General features: G+C 47.9%; 1 protein-coding gene and 1 long non-coding RNA gene across 3 annotated transcripts in view; one reads left to right on the top strand and one right to left on the bottom strand.

The window, feature by feature from the left end:
• Window positions 1-20016, top strand: part of LOC117976546 (uncharacterized) — a 113967-nt gene that overhangs the window by 18723 nt on the left and 75228 nt on the right. Inside the window, exons 2-4 of one of the 2 annotated variants that reach the window (XR_010110558.1) lie at window positions 6562-6931; window positions 7519-7613; window positions 9456-9576. This is a non-coding gene — a long non-coding RNA (uncharacterized LOC117976546). Of the gene's footprint in view, window positions 1-6064; window positions 6932-7518; window positions 7614-9455; window positions 9577-20016 lie in introns of those variants that run through there. The other variant, XR_004667239.3, reaches the window with a different exon arrangement.
• Window positions 1-20016, bottom strand: part of MYH13 (myosin heavy chain 13) — a 63265-nt gene that overhangs the window by 10066 nt on the left and 33183 nt on the right. Inside the window, exons 19-31 of the mRNA XM_055102259.2 lie at window positions 19103-19239; window positions 16568-16823; window positions 13054-13296; window positions 10596-10772; window positions 9415-9560; window positions 9218-9308; window positions 7854-8243; window positions 4963-5089; window positions 4756-4874; window positions 2212-2408; window positions 1628-1811; window positions 965-1130; window positions 157-281 (exon numbers count right to left, since the gene is read on the bottom strand). Coding sequence (XP_054958234.2) covers window positions 157-281; window positions 965-1130; window positions 1628-1811; window positions 2212-2408; window positions 4756-4874; window positions 4963-5089; window positions 7854-8243; window positions 9218-9308; window positions 9415-9560; window positions 10596-10772; window positions 13054-13296; window positions 16568-16823; window positions 19103-19239 — 2358 coding nt within the window. The remainder of the gene's footprint in view (window positions 1-156; window positions 282-964; window positions 1131-1627; window positions 1812-2211; window positions 2409-4755; window positions 4875-4962; window positions 5090-7853; window positions 8244-9217; window positions 9309-9414; window positions 9561-10595; window positions 10773-13053; window positions 13297-16567; window positions 16824-19102; window positions 19240-20016) is intronic.

The raw sequence follows: 20016 nt of genomic DNA, 5'->3' as shown, positions 1-20016 counted from the left end.
AGCCCGTGGATGTTTCAGCCCCTGGGATGGCTGAATGTTACTCCCAGTGGAGACTCAGGGTCTCCTGGCAGGAAGGGCCCCATGGGGTGGTGAAGGGCAGCCTCTTTAAGTTCCCTGTCCTCCTGAATTTCTGAATGTCATATCCCAGACACTTACCTCCACTTCTTCTAAGGCGACCTGCAGATCTGACTTTTCCTGCTCCACTAGCTTCTTGGTCTTTTCCGCTTCCTGAAGATTCTTGCCAGTTTCTGCAATCTGCTCAGTTAAGTCGGAAATCTCTTCTGCAAAGGACAGGCTTGATTTAGGCTGTTTCAACAGGCTCCAGTTTATAGTATAGGCATTTGCCAGGCAATTCAGGGATGGGCGATTCATTCATGACATTTATACAGGAGAGAATACAGGGCAGCCGTTCAGATGAGGTGTTGGCAAGACAGGGATGTGTTGCCTCACCTGCACTAGGCAGACAGGAACCACAAGTAAAGAATAGAAACTTAAAACTTCAAAAGTACCATATACAAAACGGTCATAGAGAAGACCAGAGAAAACAGCTGTGGGGAAAATGCATAGAATCATAGTCTGCAGAACCAGAAGGGGCTTTGGAAAGTGTTGGGTGTGGTCTTCTGATTTTGTAGAGCAGAAATCTGAGGTCCTAAGGGATTCAGTGGCATGTGCAAGAATACAAAGCCACCTAGAGACAGAATCACTGAAGGGTCTTCTCTAACGGAGCAGTGGGCTCAGCAACCCACTGTTCCTTCAGTTCTCAAAAATGAGACTTAGCTGTTGCCGTGTCTTACATTAAAAAGGTTTGGGCCTTGGGGCAAACTGAGTCAATGTGAGGCATGATGGGTGAGGATCGTGTGGGGCAGTGGGAAGGAGGTGTCTGGAGATGGCTGTGGCCAAATGGGGAAGGGGTTGGCAGGAGGAGACGGGGACATAGCACACACCGGTGGTGGAGACAGCTCACCTTGCAGATTTTTGTTCTCCCGCCTCAGTGTCTCTAACTGGTCCACCACCTCCTCATAGGCATTCCTCATCTTGAAGAGTTCAGTGCTGAGTGACCTGGACTCCTTCTGAGCAGCTTCCAACTCAGCCTGGCTTTCGTCCAGCTTTTGCTTCCACTCTGCAAGGACCTGGGAGATGACAAAGGGACATGGGAGAAGCAGAAAGCAGGGGTGACTCAGAAGAGTTCATGCAAACAAGGGCTGTCAGTAACACCAACGTTTTGCCCTTCCATCCTTAGGGACTGAAGAAGGAGGAGGAGCACTGTTCTAGATCAGGGACCCCAAACTGTGATATCCCTGCAGACCCTCTGCTGCATTCTCACAGACATTATAATCTCAATGGAACGGAATTAGCTTTCACTAAAAATAAAATTGCCTTTGGAGGGACTGTCACAGTAGTCAAGAAGACACCTCAAGTCCCTGAAACTGGGAAATGATGCTCCAACCGGGGGCCTTCTAGGATATGCAGGTATCTCACACATCTAAGCGTGAAACTGTTGTTTTCACCACTGCCACTGCAAAACATTTGTCCCTTTTCCAAATTCAGGTATTTTCATGTAAATAGCATTTCCCCAACTTGAATTATCCTCATGCCATCTTCACAAAGAAAGCGGCTGGGGAAGGACCTTGTCGAAGTTCCTCTGCTTCTTGTCCAGTGTGGCACAGGCGGTGTGGGAGCGCTCCAGATCCCGCATCAGATCGTCCACCTCTCCCTGCAGCCTCTGCTTGGTTTTCTCCAACGATGCGCACTTGGAGTTCGCCGTCTCTGTGTTCTCCTCTGCTTCCTGGAGCCTCTGGGCCAGTTTTCTCCTATGAAAACCAGATTTTTTTTTCCCCCTTCGCAAAGGTGGAATATTTCAGAAGGTAACTGTCAGATGGGAAGAGAAATGAATAGCGTGGAAGGGACTGGTGTTTGATGAGACCAAGACCTAGGATTTGGTGAGTGGGGAGGATCCAAGTGTCACCGAGAGATTCTCAAAATGCTTGGTGGCAAAGCAGGTCCCTAAGGAGCACCTCCAGGGAGCTAGGTGGAACGGACAGTTCCCGAGAAGAAGGACAGGGAGACCCCCAGAGGGTGGGGGGTACAATCCGAATGTTTCAGAAACCACAAAGGCGTGGGCAGGAAAGAATCTCTCAAGATAGGAAGACTCCTGGTCCCTTGGCTTGTGTCCTTGGGCCCCCTCTGCTATTGCCACCCTGGAGCCCCTACTTGGCCTCCTCTAGCTCCTCTGTGCGCTGGATGGCGTCCGTCTCGTATTTGGTCCTCCACTGGGCAACCTCACTGTTGGCCTTGGACAGCGCCCTCTGCAGCTCGGCCTTGGCTTCCTGCTCCTCCTCATACTGTTCCCGCAGCAGGTCACAGTCGTGGCGGGAGGACTGCAGGGCGTGCGCCATGGCGTTCTTGGCCTGGGAATGACAGCAGTGACAAATTGCAAAAACATTTGACCCTTTTCCAAGTTCAGGTATTTTCATTTAAATCACTTTCCCCCAACTTGAATTATCCCTATGCTGTCTTCACCAATTTTGCCCTATCAGCATATCACCTGGTTTATTTAATTTTTTTTCAAGTGGACTCCTTAATTATATTTAAATATATTTAACAAAAGAGTAAACTGTCACAGGAAAGTAAGTGGAAAACCATTGACATTTGCCATAAACAGAAGGTAACCATAAGCGCAATGGAAATAAAGCAATGTTATCATGTCTAGCTAGGTACTGTTGCCTGCTGGGACTCCATGCCTGGGGTCTACCCTCTATTTCTTAATAGGGTAAATAAGCAAATGCTAAGGAAGTATGGTTCACACTGAGGCCTTTTCCTTGATATAATCAGAAGGATTGGAACAATTAAAAAGGGAATAATTTTCTCACTACTTGATGCAATGGTATGGAATGCTGTGACCAGGAGAAGCCTGAAAGCATCTTCTGATGTCACCACTGGGCTATGTCCCCACACTGGGGATTGCTGATGTGAGCTTCGCTGTTTCCACGGCTGGACTTCCTCCTCCTAGGCAGAGAAGACATGCCTAGAGGCCTCCGTCCCTCACTCCCTCCCATTGGAGGGATGTAAGGGCAACAGTTTAGCTCCGACTATAATGGCCACAAGACGCCCTCTGGTGCCACCATCAAAGAGAGAGTTCTGTCAGCCCACTTCAGTAATTTGTACATTTTCATCTTTTTAAAAATGCAGTAGACCAAGCGTGGTGGCTCATGCCTGTAATCCTAGCAGTTTGGGAGGCCGAGATGGGCGGATCACCTGAGGTCAGGAGTTTGAGACCAGCCTGATCAACATGGAGAAACCCTGTCACTACTAAAAATACAAAACCAGGCATGGTGGCACATGCATGTAATCCCAGCTACTTGGGAGGCTGAGGCAGGAGAATCACTTGAACCCAGGAGGCAGAGGTTGTCGTGAGCCAAGATCGCGCCATTGCACTCCAGCCTGAGCAACAAGAGTGAAACTCCATCTCAAAAAAAAAAAAAAAAAAAAAAAAAGGCAATAAATGACACACTTTGCCTAAGAAGGAAAACTCAGCTGTTGCTGTATTCTTGCCAAAGGACAGCCTGCTCCTGCAGTGGCCCTTCTCAGTACTTGTTCAGGCTTGGGTTCTCACCACTTCCCCCTTCCCCTCATCTACCAAAGATCTTTACCATATAACAGAAAGATGGGAGACAAATATGGCACTTGTCCTTTTTCAGAAGAAAAAGGTGGAGCTTGGGAAAATTCCAAAAGATTGCCCTATAAGTCTTAGCCAGTGTACAGCAACCTCGGAATTCCATTCATGCAGTTTTTTGGACTCTTAGTCCCCTATTCTGATACTTGAATATGAATTGGCAGCACCAAGTACCTACTGTGTGCACTGTTCTGCTAGGCACAGTAGGTACAGTGGGGACAAACTATTCTTGCCCTCCATGAGTTTATAGATCTGTGGGGAGACATGTATTATAAACACAATATCTAGACATTGAAATCAAGAAGGTGATGATGTTCATGTTTATGCAACTGTCTCAAGGGTGCTTCCAAAACCATGGAGCCTTCTTGGAGGAGGGGAGCTTAAAATCAGGTGGTATAGGAGGTGACACATCAGGAATAATGAAGAAGAAAGAGGAGGGGGATTTCAGGTGGCCAGGATGAATTGCTGGGCAGAATGATCAAGTGTGTGCAGTGATGGGGAGGAGGTGCCCTGGCTGGAGAAGGGAGTTTCTCAGACCACCCTGCGGGGGACAGAGGAGGCCAGGGGATGGACCACCATAGGTATGGTTTTCTATTCCTGAAGAAGGAGATCCAGTGCCAAGGTCCTCTAACCTTAAAGGACAGGTTCCCACCATGCTGCAAGGCAGACAGGAGAAGCAACAGGTTTCTTTCTTTCTTTCTTTAATGGAGTCTCGCTCTGTCTTCCAGGCTGGAGTGCAGTGGCGTGATCTCAGCTCACTGCCACCTCCGCCCCCTGGGTTCAAGGAATTGTCTGCCTCAGCCTCCCGAGTAGCTGGGATTACGGGCACCTGCCAGTACACCCAGCTAATTTTTTTTGTATTTTTAGTAGAGACGGGGTTTCGCCATCTTGGCCAGGCTGGTCTTGAACTCCTGATCTCGTGATCCACCTGCCTTGGCCTCCCAAAGTGCTGGGATTACAGGTGTGAGTCACCGTGCCCAGCTGCAGCAGATTTCTTGATGTAGCACTGCTCCGACCAGCTTCACGGGTGAAGTGGTCATATAGTCTGGCTTCTCAGGTTCAATCTGACTCTATACCTTTACCTTGGTTTCTTCTTCCATTTGCCTCTTAAGCTCCTCCAGCTGCTGGGTGAGGGCCTGCTTGCTTTTGGTCAGCTGTGAAATCAGAGACTCCTTCTCTTCCACTCGGTGGCTCAGCTCCCCTACCAAACAGATGTGGCCCCCACGTCAGTGTTACTGACCACCCTCTCCCATGGCCCGGCTGGACCCCAGAGCCCTGCCCATTCTCACCATTTTGGGTCTGCAGTCTTGCTTTCTGCATGTTCAGATCATGGATCAACTGTGTCTGTTGCTCGTCCTTGGCTTTGATTTCACTAAATTGATCTTCTACCGTCCGGCACGTTCTTTCTATGTTACTCTTTAACAAACAGAAAGTCAACATGAATGGGAAGAAATGGATTCCTAGTGCCCAGCATTGAACTGAACAGTGTAATCATTTAGTTTCTTGTCAGGTAAAATAAAAATAAAAGTACAGAACAAAAAAAAGTTCAGTTTCAAAAAAATCATAATCGGCCAGGCGCAGTGGCTCACGCCTATAATCCCAGCACTTTGGGAGGCCGAGGAGGGTGGATCACCTGAGGTCAGGAGTTTGAGACCAGCCTGACCAACATGGTGAAACCTTATCTCTACTAAAAATACAAAATTAGCCAGGCGTGGTGGCGCATGCCTGTAATCCCAGCTACTCGGGAGGCTGAGGCAGGAGAATCGCTTGAACTCGGGAGGCGGAGGTTGCAGTGAGTCGAGATCATGCCATTGCACTCTAGCCTTGGCAGCAAGAGTGAAACTCCGTCTCAAAAAAAAAAAATCATAATTATTTCAGATTTGTGAATGCAGCTCAATCACCAATCACTTGGAACATCAGGTAGATAAGTATTTAATGATTTGTAAACAACCCTTTGAGAAGATGTCACTTTTAAGTGGATCTTTCGGATCCTCTTGTAATATAAGTGATTCGTGAATAATTGCAAGCAATACAAGCCTGTGAATATTTGCAAGCAATATATTCAGATGACAGTGTTAAGCATTTCATTCAATAACACAGAAGGTTCCCCATGGTGCAGGCAGTATGAAGGGATTCACCTCTCTGGCTTCCAGTTGGCCTGTATTTTTGTGAAGTTTGTTCAAAACCCTTGTGTGTGTTGACCTTTCTCTCCTCCTGCTGCTCCATAAAATAGAAAATAAAATGTATAGAGCATATGTTTTTCTTTAGAATGGTAAGTATGAGATGGCAGTGGAGGAAGCAGGGACACTAATTCCACGGGCGTCCTGGAGGAGCTTAGGATCTCTTTGAGAAGATGACACGCAAACATGAAGGAATCAAAGCAGGGAGAGTTGAAACGCGATGGCAGCTTGCAAGGAGAACCGTCAAAGGGGACAACTGAAAAAGCGTTAAGAGACATGAAGTGCTGCTTCCCCTGGATGTTAAAATTGAGAACAGAGAGCAGCACACGGCAATTCTGGAGATAGGGAGGCTGGAGTGGGGGCTGTTTATAGGCACAGTGTGTGGGGGATGCTGGAGGCCCTTCCTACCCAGCTACCCCTGCAGGCTGGCCTGGCTCGCCGAGAGAGAGGTGTGGGAGGGGAACATTTACAGAACCAAGTTCTTAAAGGAAGAAAGAAAACCAAGGGAAAAAGGGCAAACACATGGGAAAGCAGGAAAGAAAGAGAAAAGGAGTCATCAGCCGGAGCCAGAGGCTGCAGTCGCGGAGTGAAGAAGCAATCAAGGAGGCACAGGGCTGCGTGGACGCAGACCCTAAACACTGGCAGCAGGGGGCGCTGGAGAGACCACTCTAGTTCTCTGATCCATATCTCCCTTCCTTTTCTGGACAGATGCCCTGACCTTCCGGGAAACCCTCGGTGAGAGGCCCACAGCCTCGCTTCTAGGGTCACCACCGCTTCTTCCAGTCTAGCCAAACAGCTCCTAGTACAGCTCAGAGCACCCTGCAAGGAGGGCACGTGTTAAATCGAGGAGCACACATGCTCCACGAGGAATTCTTTGCTTTGAGGCCACGCACAGAGGTGGGTTCACTATGAAGCTTGTGAAATAAGCTTCAGGGCCCGCATTTGCATGGGCCACAGAGAGTCTGGGAGCTGCAGAAGGTTCAAGGGAAGAGGAGCCATCACAAGCAGAATATTCTAGAAGGCATTTCTGGCAAATGGCCCAAAGAGGCCTCAGGAGAAAAGAACTTGAGTCTTCAAGGTAACCTGCGACTTTTTTGTCTCATTATAAATATCAACTTTCATGCCTAATTTTTATAAGTTTGTATACTTTTTTCTTAAAGAGCCCCAATCGGCCAGGCACAGTGGCTCATGCCTGTAATCCCAGCACTTTGGGAGGCTGAGGTGGGTGGATCACCTGAGGCCAGGAGTTCAAGACCAGCCTGGCCAACATGGTGAAACCCCAACTCTACCAAAAATACAAAAATTAGCCAGGCCTGGTGGCGTGTGCCTGTAATCCCAGCTACTTGGGAGGCTGAGGCAGGAGAATTGCTTGAACCTGGGAGGTAGAGGTTGCAGTGAGCTGAGATGGCACCACTGCAACCCAGCCTGGGGAACAAGAGCGAAACAGTGGTGCCAGATCATCCAATTGTGCTTGAATCAAGTGATCTTGATGCTTTGGTCTGAAAGTTTGTGTCCCCCCAAAATTCATAATTTCCAGTCCAGTGGTGTTGGGGGGTGGGGCTTTTGGGAGGTGATAAGGTCATGGGGGTGGAGCCCTTATGAATGGGATTAGTGTTCTTATAATAGAGGCCTGAGAGAACTTGTTCACCCCTTCTACCACATGAGGATGCAATGAGAAGGCACTATCTGTGAGGAACAGGCCTCCGACAGACACCGAATTTGCTGGCACTTTGATCTTGGACTTCCCAGCCTCCAAAATTGTGAGTGATAAATTTCTGTTGTTTATAAATTACCCAGTCTAAAATATTTTGTTACAGAAGCACAAATGGATAAGACAAAGGACGTGAGTGAATTTGAGGAACTGGAAACAGGCAGAAATAGGGAAGAGGGTTTCAGTGTAGAACATGCAGTGGTTTGGAGGCATCAAATTACACGTGCCCAGGGGCAGGTGGCTGTCGGCTGCCTTGCATTCTCCAAGAGCAGAAGGGCCAGTCAGGTACCTTTGACTTGGAGAGAGCCTCGATGTTGCTGGCCATGTCGTCGATCTCCATCTTCAGCTCGCTCTTCTCCTTCTCCAGCTTCTGCTTCACCCGCTGCAGGTTGTCAATCTGCTCCCCAAGCTCGGCCACACTATCTGCTTGCTTCTTCCTCAGGGTAGCTGCTGTGGCTTCATGCTGCAGGGTGGCCTCCTCCAGGTCCCTGCGCATTTTCTGGAACTCAGCCTCCCGCTTCTTGTTCATCTCAATCTGGGCTGAAGTGGCCCCACTGGCTTCTTCCAGCCTCTCGCTGATCTCCTCCAGTTCCCTGGCCAGATCTGAGCGCTGCTTCTCAATCTTGGCTCTGAGCGTGTGTCCCGCTTCAATTTCCTCCTCCAGCTCTTCTATGCGGGCCTGAAAGGATTACTCTATCAGGAATGTTATTGTGGAGGAGGGGGCAGCCCCCTTTGAGAGGGGCTGGGTGTCGAGGAATTGCGGGTAGGCAGCTTGAGCCGGGTGGGTCATTTGAGGTCAGGAGTTTGAAACCAGCCTGGCCAACATGGTGAAACTCCGCCTCTACTAAAAATACAAAAATTAGCCGGGTGTGGTGGCGGGCGCCTGTAGTCCCAGCTACTCGGGAGGCTGAGGCAGGAGAATAGCTTGAACCTGGGAGGTGGAGGTTGCAGTGAGCCGAGATCGTGCCACTGTGCTCCAGCCTGGGTGACAGAGCAAGACTCGGTCTCAAAAAAAAAAAAAAAAAAAGAATACATTATAACATTAAATTGGTGAAAAAACTTGGAAACAACCTAAGTGTCCATGGATAAGAGAATGCACAAATCGATTGTGATGGAGACTTGTTCTAGAAGTCTATGGAGCAGGTAGACACCAATCCACGTCTATCATGGATAGCTCTGCAGATCATGTTGCCCAAAGAAAGGAGCAAGTTGCAGAGTGATACTCTCAGTGTGATATGCTAAGAATATGAAGAAACAAGAACCTTTTCTGCATGTGTACTATATATTTTTTGGGGAGTCTTAAATGTGTACAAAAACACATAGCAAAAGAGGCAGAAAGATGCACATCCCACTGAAATTGGCAATTAATTCTCAGAAGACGGGGAGGGCACTGGGCTTAGGGATGATCAAAGCACCCTTATCAATAATATTTAGCTTTACTGGGCCTATTTGGAGCCTTTGCAAGGAACTATGTTTATGGGTTATTCAGAACATTAAAATATTATTTTCAAAAACTAAAGGAAATGACAGGACATCTTCTCTAGCTTTAGCAGGAGGAAGGAAAGAAGCAGCTAAAGAAACAAGGGGGAAGGGGTGAGGAGGGGCGCTCTTGCAAAGGGATTGTCATGATTAGGAAGGTTTTCATGCTTTTACTTGCAGTTCTTTAATCTTCTTTTGAAACTGCAAACTGTGGACTTGTTCGTCATCTATTTTGGCTTGTAACTGACTGAGTTCAAACTCCTTCCTGCAAATAGATTAAAAAAAATAAAGAACATGAAATACAAGCCTCTTGGAGGGGGTGAAAGTTGGCTTTTAGGCTGAGACACAGAGGTGGTAAAAGAAATATCTACTTTTTCAATTTCTCTTCTATTTGCTGCTTGTCATTTTCTAGATCCATAATGGATTCCTGGGACATTTTCAGATCTCCTTCCAGCTTCCTCTTCGCCCTTTCCAAGTCCGCCCGCAGTTTCTTCTCCTGCTCTAAGGAACCCTCAAGCTGAGAAGACACACAGGTAGAAAATTAAGCCCCTGCTGGGGAAGTGTTTGCCCCGTTTATCCAGTGTAGCCATACACGTGGCCTGGGGCTTCCTGGGGCTCCTGTAGGGTGCTGGCTGCAAGCCTCTGGCCCCAGGAGGAAGCAAGTCTTGCCCCTACCTCCCCTCTCTTCTGTCTTCCAGAAAAGACTACCCAGGGTGGGGCCGGATCCCTCAGGGGCCTCCTGGTGCCTCTCTCAGCTGATTCCCACTTGGCCTGGCCCAGACTATGTTCCCTGTAGGGGTATGGTACCCATGGGTGCACACTCTTGCACAGACAATACAAATGGGGGCTTCTGTGGACAGCACTGTGAAGGTCTGTGCTACACACCATCACACCTTGCCTGCTAACATTATGCAACCATGGGAGGCAAGGAATTCGTGTGTGTGTATGTGTGTGCACACACACACATGCACACATAGGAACAGGAAACGGGTGTAGAGGAGGAGCACACCTACCCTGGGCTCAGAAACATTAAAGCTATCTGGAAAATCTCTAGCCACAATAGTGAGTAAAACCTGAAAACTTCAAACGTGGCTCTTACATCAAAAACAATAATGTCATGTGACGGGGGCGGAAATAGTAATTTTCATGGCCACAAATGGAACTCATCTTTAGTAACGTTACAACAGGATTGGAGGTTTTGGAACCCAAAGGACCTACAAGTGGATGCTAATAATAATGATAATGGTGATGATAGCAATAGTAGCAGCTATGTTTTACTGAACACTTTCTGTGTGCTGAGCTTTCTGTGAAAACCCTCTGAGATGGAGCTATTTACATCGCCATTTCACAAGGCACAAACTGAGGCTTTGCAAGGGTAAGCAGCTTGCTCAGTATCCCAGACTCCTTCAGGGTCAGGGTGGGGCTGAGATCTGAATTTAGGGATGCTGATTCCAGAGTCTGACCTCTCAAGCCCTGTGTCCTAGTTAGACTGTCTCTTGTCTGTGCTTCCACAAGTGATAAATGCTAAAGCATAGTAGTAAAATATCCTCACATCATCTGTTTGCTGTTCAAGCTTGGCATTTATTTTGATTAGACCATTGACTTTGTCTTCTTCAACCTGAAGATCATCCAGTGTTTGCTGATGGGCCTCCTGTAGAGATTTCTTTTCTTTGGTCAATTTGGAAATGTTTTCTTCAAGTGCTGTCATTTCTTCGGAAAGATTCTTTACCTGGGACAATATTAACACCGATTTAATATGGAAACGATTATGCCAGAAGCTTCCATCAACAAAAGCTATTGCTTCTTTGCTCATTTTTCCTTTTTCCCTTTTCTTTTTGGCTACTACTTTTTTACCTTCTAGAATTGACAGACTCTCAGTTCTTTATCTTCCTTAACCGTCTATCATGGTGCCTCAAATTCTCCCATTAGGATTATTCATTTAAGGAGGGCATTATATTTTACAAGGAAGGGCACTTTTAAAATGCAAATGTGCTACCTCTGAAGGGTAAAACATCAATCTATATTCGCTCATAATATGTCTGTGGAAATGTGTTTGTTAGGTTGGCTGAATAGGGTTTAGAATGAGGCAGGAAGGGGAGGAGAGGCGTGAGGTGCTACGCAAGAAAATTCACGCCGGGCGCGGTGGCTCACGCCTGTAATGGGAGGCCGAGGCAGACGGATCATGAGGTCAGGAGATCGAGACCATCCTGACTAACATGGTGAAACCTCGTCTCTACTAAAAATACAAAAAAAAAAAAAAAAAAAAATTAGCCAGGCATGGTGGTGGGCACCTGTAGTCCCAGCTACTCAGGAGGCTGAAACAGGAGAATCGCTTGAAACCAGGAGGCAGAGGTTGCAGTGAGCTGAGATTGCACCACTGCACTCTAGCCTGGTGACAGAGTGAGACTCCGTCTCAAAAATAAAGACAGAAAGAAAGAAAGAAAATTCAGAACGGGAGTGCTGTGTTATCGGGAAGCAGGAGGAGGGCACCCAACACGGAACTTGAAGGAAGTAAGTGAAACCTTTTTCCACATCCAGCAGGCTTCCAGATCAGAAGTTGCTAACTCCTAATCTATGGGCTGAATCTGGCCATATTTTCTTTAGTCCACACAGTAGTTTACAATGTTATCATTTACAATGTTACAGTTTTTTTTTTTTTTTTTTTTTTGAGAGGGAGTCTCACTCTGTCGCCCAGGCTGGAGTGCAGTGGCGCCATCTCGGCTCACTGCAAGCTCCGCCTCCCGGGTTCACGCCATTCTCCTGCCTCAGCCTCCTGAGTAGCTGGGACTACAGGCGTCCGCCACCACGCCCGGCTAATTTTTTGTATTTTTAGTAGAGACGGGGTTTCACCATGTTAGCCAGGATGGTCTCGATCTCCTGACCTCGTGGTCTGCCCACCTTGGCCTCCCAAAGTGCTGGGATTACAGGCATAAGCCACCGCACCTGGCCCTATATTTCATTTTCTTACATTTTTCCACCGTTTAGCAGTAGGTATTTAATATTTGGTGTGCACACCCCATTGCTCCTAATGGCTACGTAGTGCTCCCTGCTGTGTTATCTACTACATTTTAGTTCTCCGTTTTCCCCGTGGTGGACCCTGGCACTGCCTCCAGCTGTCTCCCGCAAGCAATGCCACTACAAACACCCTAGGACATGTCGCCTTGTGGACAGGTGGAAGAATTCCTTGATCTATACACCCAGGAGCAGAATTGCTGGGTCGTAGGGTATCTGGATTCTTAATTTGACTGAGTAATTCCAAATAACTTTCCCAAAGGCTGCATCAGTCTCTGTCCTGCCGGTACCCGCTCCTCTCAGTCAATCCTTGGTGTTATCCAGTCTTCTGCCTCCTTCACTATCTGCCTGACCCCTGTAGGCCTTCTTGTTTGCAATCCCTGTGCTTGGTGCTATGGGAACTGAAGAAGAATATGAAACAGTCCTTCCTCTCAAAGAAATGCTAGAAGTTTGTGATACAGCCACGGAGGGTTGAGAAGAGCCTATGGGGCCGGGCTCACACCTGTAATCCAAGCACTTTGAGAGGCCGAGGTGGGTGGATCACCTGAGGTTAGGAGTTCGAGACCAGCTTGGCCAACATGGTGAAACTCCGTCTCTACTAAAAATACAAAAAATTAGCTGGGCATGGTGGTGTGTGCCTGTAATCCCAGCTACTTGGGAGGCTGAGGCAGGAGAATTGCTTGAACCTGGGAGGCGGAGGTTGCAGTGAGCCGAGATGGCACCACTGTAGCGAGATCTGCCTGGACAACAGAGCAAGACTCCATCTCACACAAAAAAAAAAAAAAAAAGAAGAAGAAGAAGAAGAAGAGTCTATGGGTAGAAAAGACACCAGAGGACAGAACTTGTTGGGACTTGACTACCCTTCACCTTGACGCCAGCCTCTCATTTCTGGGCAATGTTATATTGGCTGGACTCCTACGCCACCCTTTCTCCTCCTTACAGAGAGAGAGAGAGTGAAGCCTGTTAAGACACTGTGGGAGTCCCTTGGGTTTGCTCACCTTGTTCTCTGTGGCATGCTTCTCCTTTTCAACTTTCGTCAAGGTCAGCTCCAGGTCATCAATGTCTCTCTTGAGAGAGGAGCATTTATCTTCCAGATTCCTCTTCTTGGCAACCAATTCAGAATTCATCTCCTCTTCCTCTTCCAATCTCTCCGTCAGCTCCTTGACTTTTGCTTCCAGTAGGATCTTGCTTTTGATGAGTCCTTCACATCGTTCCTCAGCATCCATCAGATTTTCTGTTTCCTGAAAGAACCAGGTCATTTTATGTTTTGATTGACCTCTTTGAAAATGCTACAAAGAAAGGGTATCACCCTCTAAAAGCTTATTATCTACACCTAAGCCAAGAAATGGGTCATGCACATACATGCACAAACATGTGCACACACTGCACACACATGTGTACATAAACTTAGATATCACCCATAAACACATTTTTTCTTTTTAGATGGAGTTTCTCTCTGTGGCCCAGGCTGGAGTGTAGCGGCATGATCTTTGCTCACTGCAACCTCTGCCTCCCAGGTTCTAGCGATTCCCTGCCTCAGCCTCCCGAGTTGCTGGGATTACAGGCATGTGCTACCATGCCTGGTTAATCTTTGTATTTTTTTGTAGAGATGGGATTTCACCATGTTGGCCAGGCTGGTCTCAAACACCTGACCTCAGGTGATCCTTCCGCCTCGGCCTCCCCAGGTGCTGGGATTACAGGCATGAGTCACTGCACCTGGTCCGTATACATGTTTTTTTGTTTTTTTGTTTTTTTTTTTAACTAGCAAGGACATTGCTTATAGAAATTCGCATATAATAATTTGTTCATTTATTTCTTTAGAGACAAGGGCTTGCTCTGTTGCCCAAGCTAAAGTGCAGTGGTGTGAGTATAGCCCACTGCATCCTTACACTCCTGTGCTCAAGTGATCCTCCCACCTCAGCCTCCCAAGTAGCTGGAACTACAAGGGATGTGCCACCATGACTGGCTTCTTTTTTGGTGTGTGTACAGATGGGGCCTCCATGTGTTTCCCAGGCTTGTCTCAAACTTTTAGCCTCAAGTGATCCTCCTGCCTCAGCCTCCCAAAGTGCTGGGACTACAAGTGCGAGCCACCATGCCTGGCCTCACTTATAATAATTTCAAACAGAGGAGTTTGTGAAATTACAAGTTCATTTTAAAGAATGAAGCCTCTAGAAATTTGCCACATTTGAATAGCTGGTTATCTCACTCTTCCTGCTACCACCAGTTGGAAAATGACTCATCTACTCTATGTTATCTCAAGCTGACAAAATAGTTTCAAAACATTACTATCTTTTAACTTTCATTAAATTTATTTTTAAATATATGGATTTATTTATTTTCTAGAGATAAGGTCTCACTATGTTGCCCAGGCTGGTCTCGAGCTTCTGAGCTCAAGTGATCCTCCTGCCTTGGCTTCTGAAAGTGTTGGGATTATAGGCACGAGCCACCAGGCCTGATCCTTTCAACAGAAAAGTTCTGCCTATGTCTCCTTAGCTGTGTCTCCTCGAACCACAGAACAGAAAATTAAAAACACCCAAGAATTCGTGATTGAATACATATGTCCCAGAAGATGCTGCAGTGAGTCTCTTGGACAGACCAAGATCAGCTACTTCTGTTCTAAATCGGGCTATATCTTCCCATATAAGAGTATTCATTTATATATTTGTTTATTTATTGAGACGGAGTCTCACTCTGTTGCCAGGCTGGAGTGCAGTGGCGCGATCTCGGCTCACTGCAACCTCCGCCTCCTGGGTTCAAGTGATTCTCCTGCCTCAGCCTCCTGAGTAGCTGGGACTACAGGTGCCCACCACACCCAGCTAATTTTTGTATTTTTAGAAGAGAGGGGGTTTCACCATGTTGGCCAGGATGGTTTCGATCTCTTGACCTCATGATCCACCCGCCTCGGCCTCCCAAAGTGCTGGGATTATAGGCGTGAGCCACCATGCCCGGCCCATATAAGAGTATTTTAAGACACACACTGCAGGGTAATGCATGGGAGGAGACTGGCAAGCGTGCATGCTAATGTTTACTGAACATCTATGAACATGAGCTGTGTGCCAGGCATTTTACAGGCATTAACCACTCTGATTTTTCAATAGCTGGATGAGGTGAGTACTCTGACTATGCCCATTTTACAGACGAGACAATAGAAGCACAAAGAGGATATGTAGCTCGTCCAAGGTCACACAGCTATCAGGTGGAGCATCTGGGATAGAAACCCAGTTATCTTGTTCCAAGAACTGTTCTCTTGTCTGCTGTACCTGGGAAAGTGCTCCTATTAACTCACTATAGTGATTGGGAAAGTGAAAAGGGGAGCGGAAAATGCTCTGTATAAAAACAAAAGGTAAAAGTATTTGCGGATTTACTAAAAAGGGAAAATTATAAATGCCTTCACTCTGTGAAAGAGACAATTATACTGCCCCATTTCTTTTCTTTTTCTTTCTTTCTTTCTTTTTTCTTTTTTTTGAGACGGAGTCTTGCTCTGTTGCCAGGCTGGAGTGCAGTGGCACGATCTCAGCTCACTGCAACCTCCACCTCCTGGGTTCAAGCGATTCTCCTGCCTCAGCCTCCTGAGTAGCTGGCACTACCGGCGTGTGCCACCACACCTGGCTAATTTTTTTTTTTGTATTTTTAGTAGAGACGGAGTTTCACCATGTTAGCCAAGATGGCCTTAATCTCCTGACCTTGTGATCTGCCCGCCTCGGTCTCCCACAGTGCTGGGATTACAGGTGTGAGCCACTGCGTCCAGCCTATACTGCCCCATTTCTTTGATAAAACTATGTATCTTTAAAGCACTTTTTTTTTTTTGAGATCGGGGTCTCACTGTGTTGCCCAGGCTGGAGTGCAGTGGCATGTTCTCAGCTCACTGCAACCTCGACTGCCTGGGCTCAGGTGATCCTCCCACCTCAGCCTTCTGAGTATCTTGGACTAGAGACATGCACCACCATGCCTGCTAGTTTTTAAAATTTTTTTTACAGAGATGGGGTTTTGCCATGATACCCAGGCTGGTCTTGAACTCCTGGGCTCAAGCGATCCTCCCACCTCGGCCTCCCAAAGTGTTGGGCTTACAGGCGTGAGCTACCGCGCCCGGCCTAAAGCACTTTTTACATATTATTATAAATAATACATAGAAAATTACTCCTGCTACTTTGAATTGGGTTATTTAATTTTGATTATTTTTATTTTTATTGATTTTTTAAAGCTGTGGTGCATATACATATGACACATATATATCCCTCATGCCCACAGCAAAATATATCTAACTCTGCGATGACGGGGAGAAATCAGGGAGAGCACAAATTCTCTTTGCAGACATAATTTCCGGCACTCACTGCTTTGCTAAGCCCGGGACCAGGCATCCTTTTACGAGCAAGGTGGTGCTGCAATACTCCACATGACCACTGGGTGGCACCACTGTCTCTCAAATAGACACCTGATGGCGCCCTCAATGTTCCTCCCCCTTTTCTGTCCTCCAGAGTCTGTGTTTTGCGTTCTCAAGTAGAAGGTACTTACAGACTGGACCTGCAATTGGAGGTCATTCTTCTCCTGCAGGAGGGAGACCATTTTCTCCTCCAGCTCCTTCCGGCGAGCCTCGGATCGGGCCAGTTCTTCCTTGGTCCTCTCAAAGTCTTCCTTCATGGTGGCCATCTCCTTCTCGGCCTCTGCACTCTTCAGCAGGGGCTTGATTTTGAAGAACAGGTTCATCCAGGGCCAGTGCTTGACGTTCATAAAAGAGCGGATGTTGTACTGGATGCAGAAGATGGAGTCCCTGTACACCCATTAGGACTCAAATTAATAAATCCAGCAAGGTCTGGTCTCTGCACCCCCCACCTGTCCCCGATGGACCCCATCCTCCATCCTTCTCGGTTAGGTGGGAAGGAGGTGCAGCCAAGCTTGGCAGATCCTCTGGATCCAGAGTAGGTCTGCAAATGAGGGGCAGAGGAAACAGAGGCACGTGCACAGGTTGGAAGGTAGGAGAGGGCGTGGAGCTACCTGCGGGCTCCTGGTCACCTGGCTGCCCTTTCCACCACCCTACTGAGAGTGCCCTGCCTGAGGGCGTCCGTGACCTCCTAATGCTCAATGCAAGGAATAGCTTTCATTCCTATTCTATTGGGTCTTTCTCCCATGTTTGATGTATTAATCAGCTCTTAACTTTTGAAACTTTCTCTGCCTTAAATTCCATCAACATTTTTCCTGTTTCATTGTGTTTTGCCATATGGGGTTCCTCTTCCTGCTGAAGAAACCCAGGACTTGTCCTTGGTCATTTCCCAGTCTCTTGCCCTGGTAGAGTTGATCTGTCTTCCCAATTTCTTTCTTTTCTATTCGTTTTTTTTTTTTTTTTTTTGAGATGGAGTCTTGCTCTGTTGCCCAAGCTAGAGTGCAATGGTGCAATCTCGGCTCACTGCAACCTCCGCCTCCTAGGTTCAAGCAATTCTTCTGGCTCAGCCTCCCAAGTAGCTGGGATTACAGGTATGCGCCACCATGCCTGGCTAATTTTTGTATTTTTAGTAAAGACTGGGTTTCACCATGTTGGTCAGGCTGGTCTTGAACTCCTGACCTCAGGTGATCTGCCCGCCTTGGCCTCCCAAAGTGCTAGGGTTACAAGCGTGAGCCACCACAACCAGCCTGTATTCCTAATTTCTACTGCTGTTTTCATCCCAGTGTCACCCACATGATCTCCTCCCCTTCACCCTCCACAGCTTTATATTTACATAGCTTATGGATTCCTGAACACTGGCTTCTCTTTCCCTTCTTGAGATTCTTTTCATCTCCGTGCTGGCTTCCATTTGCTTCACCAAGCTCAATGCCTGGGAGTGATTCCTGACGCATACGTGGTGGCGGTTCATTATGGCTCCGACAGTTAGAGCCACACAGGGGATCAGGAGACCAGGGAGAACAGGCTCCCTCCCACACTCCCCTCTCCCTCCAATCCCTGCAGGTGACTAGTCATCAATGCTGCTATTCCTTCTCTTGAATTATCAAAGGAAAAAGACTTAAATGGATTAAACATTCCTTTAATCCATGCCCTCCTCTCTCACCCATCAACTATGTCCTACTTCAGGTCCTTGTCATCCCTTATTTGGACTTCTACCACACTGTGGCCTTGCCCCATCATAGCCTTTGTGTTCACTCTCCTAGCTGCCAGAGTGATGCAATCCTACCCCTTGTCTCTGCACACACCTTCTACAGCTCTCCATCAATGACAGGGTGCAGCCTGGGTTTCTGAATGTGACACACGGGGACCTCCACTACCTGCCTCTTGCTCTATATTCCAACGACAGCCACCTGCTTGTCGGGCTTCCTCCCAGACCACCCACTCTCAGGTTATGTAGAGCTTGCTTCAGAAAGTGCTTTCTTCAGCTGGACGCAGTGGCTTACGCCTGTAATCCCAGCAATGTGGGAGGCCAAGGCGGGCGGATCACCTGAGGTCAGGAGTTCAAGACCAGCCTGGCCAACATGGTGAAACCCCATCTCTAAAACAAAACAAAACAAACAAACAAAAAACAAAATAGCCGGGCGTGGTGGTGCACGCCTGTAATCCCAGCTACTAGGGAGGCTGAGGCGGGAGAATTGCTTGAACCTGGAAGGTGGAGATCGCAGTGAGCCGAGATTGTGCCACTGCACTCCAGCCTGGATGACAGAGCAAGACTCTGTCTAAAAAAAAAAAAAAAAAAGGAAAAAAGAAAGTGCTTTCTTCTTGCTGACACCTTCATGCCAACTCCAACCCCCTAATCAGGCTGGGGGCTTATTCTTGCCAGTTCCCTATCCCCCGACTATAACTCGAACATTGAGCTTGTCACAGGCATTAAAACCAGCCATACATGCGTCTGCTTCCCACTCCTTTGTGACCCCGTGAGGGAGGGTTCATTTCTGTCTCCCCAGCGCCATGCAGAGCACCCAGCCCAGGATTGCCGCTCAGTAGATGTGGGTTAAACAAATGAAGGAAAGAGAGCAAGCACATGGAAATCCCAAGACTAAAAGCAGGAAGTGACAATCAGCTGCTAAGCAGAGAGGGCAGGAGAAGGTGGAGGTGAGAGTCTGTGTCACCTCCTCTCCATCATCTTCTTGAACTCCACCCGCATCAGGTACCCCCTGCACACCGCCTGCGTGCGTGTCATCAGCGTCACCAGCTTCTCGTCTCTCATCTCCTCCAAAAGTCCCAGGAGCCCAGCTTTGAAAAACACCTGCATTAAAAGACAGAGGAGCCTTGATCTTTTTCCCCAGCAGGTGTTCAGCCGGGCCCTTGAGGGGGCCTGTTTCTGCTCAACTCTGAGGCTCAACTCTCAGAGCACGGCAGGGGCAGCAATTCTGTTTCCAGGACTTGCTTCTCGGCGGCTCTGGTCTCCTCAGTGGCTCCTCCTGGGCAGTGAGGCAGCCTGGTCCAGAGTCTGTTCCAAGCTGGTCATGGTGGCTCATGCCTGTAATCCCAGCTCTTTGGGAGGCCGAGGCAGGTGATCATTTGAGGTCAGGAGTTCGAGATCAGCCTGGCCAACATGGTGAAACCCTATCTCTACTAAAAATACAAAAATTATCCGGGCGTGGTGTGGGGACCTGTAATCCCAGATACTCAGCAGGCTGAGGCAGGAGCATCACTTGAGCCTGGGAGGTGGAGGTTGCAGTGAGCAGAGATTGCACCATTGCACTCCAGCCTGGGTGACAGAGCAAGACTCTGTCTCAAAACAAAACAAACAAACAAAACAACAACAACAACGACAAAAAAAACGTGTGTTCCAGGCCCCACCAACCCACAGAGATCCGTTCTGACAGAGCTCACATACAGGAAACAAAGATGAGTCCAGAAAGAAACCATGGGACGCAATTGTACCCAGATCAGAGAGATTCACAGATGCGTTGGCTTCACCCTCTTCTTCTGTCCATCTGGGAAGGTTGGTCCCACGCTCAGGCCCACTTCGCCCACTCCCTCCATAACATTCCAGGGAAACTAAGCACCCTCTGGGGCC

Source organism: Pan paniscus, chromosome 19 (assembly GCF_029289425.2).
Source record: "Pan paniscus chromosome 19, NHGRI_mPanPan1-v2.0_pri, whole genome shotgun sequence".
Classification (NCBI taxonomy): Eukaryota; Metazoa; Chordata; class Mammalia; order Primates; family Hominidae; genus Pan; species Pan paniscus.
This window is presented reverse-complemented; position numbering and strand designations above follow the sequence as displayed.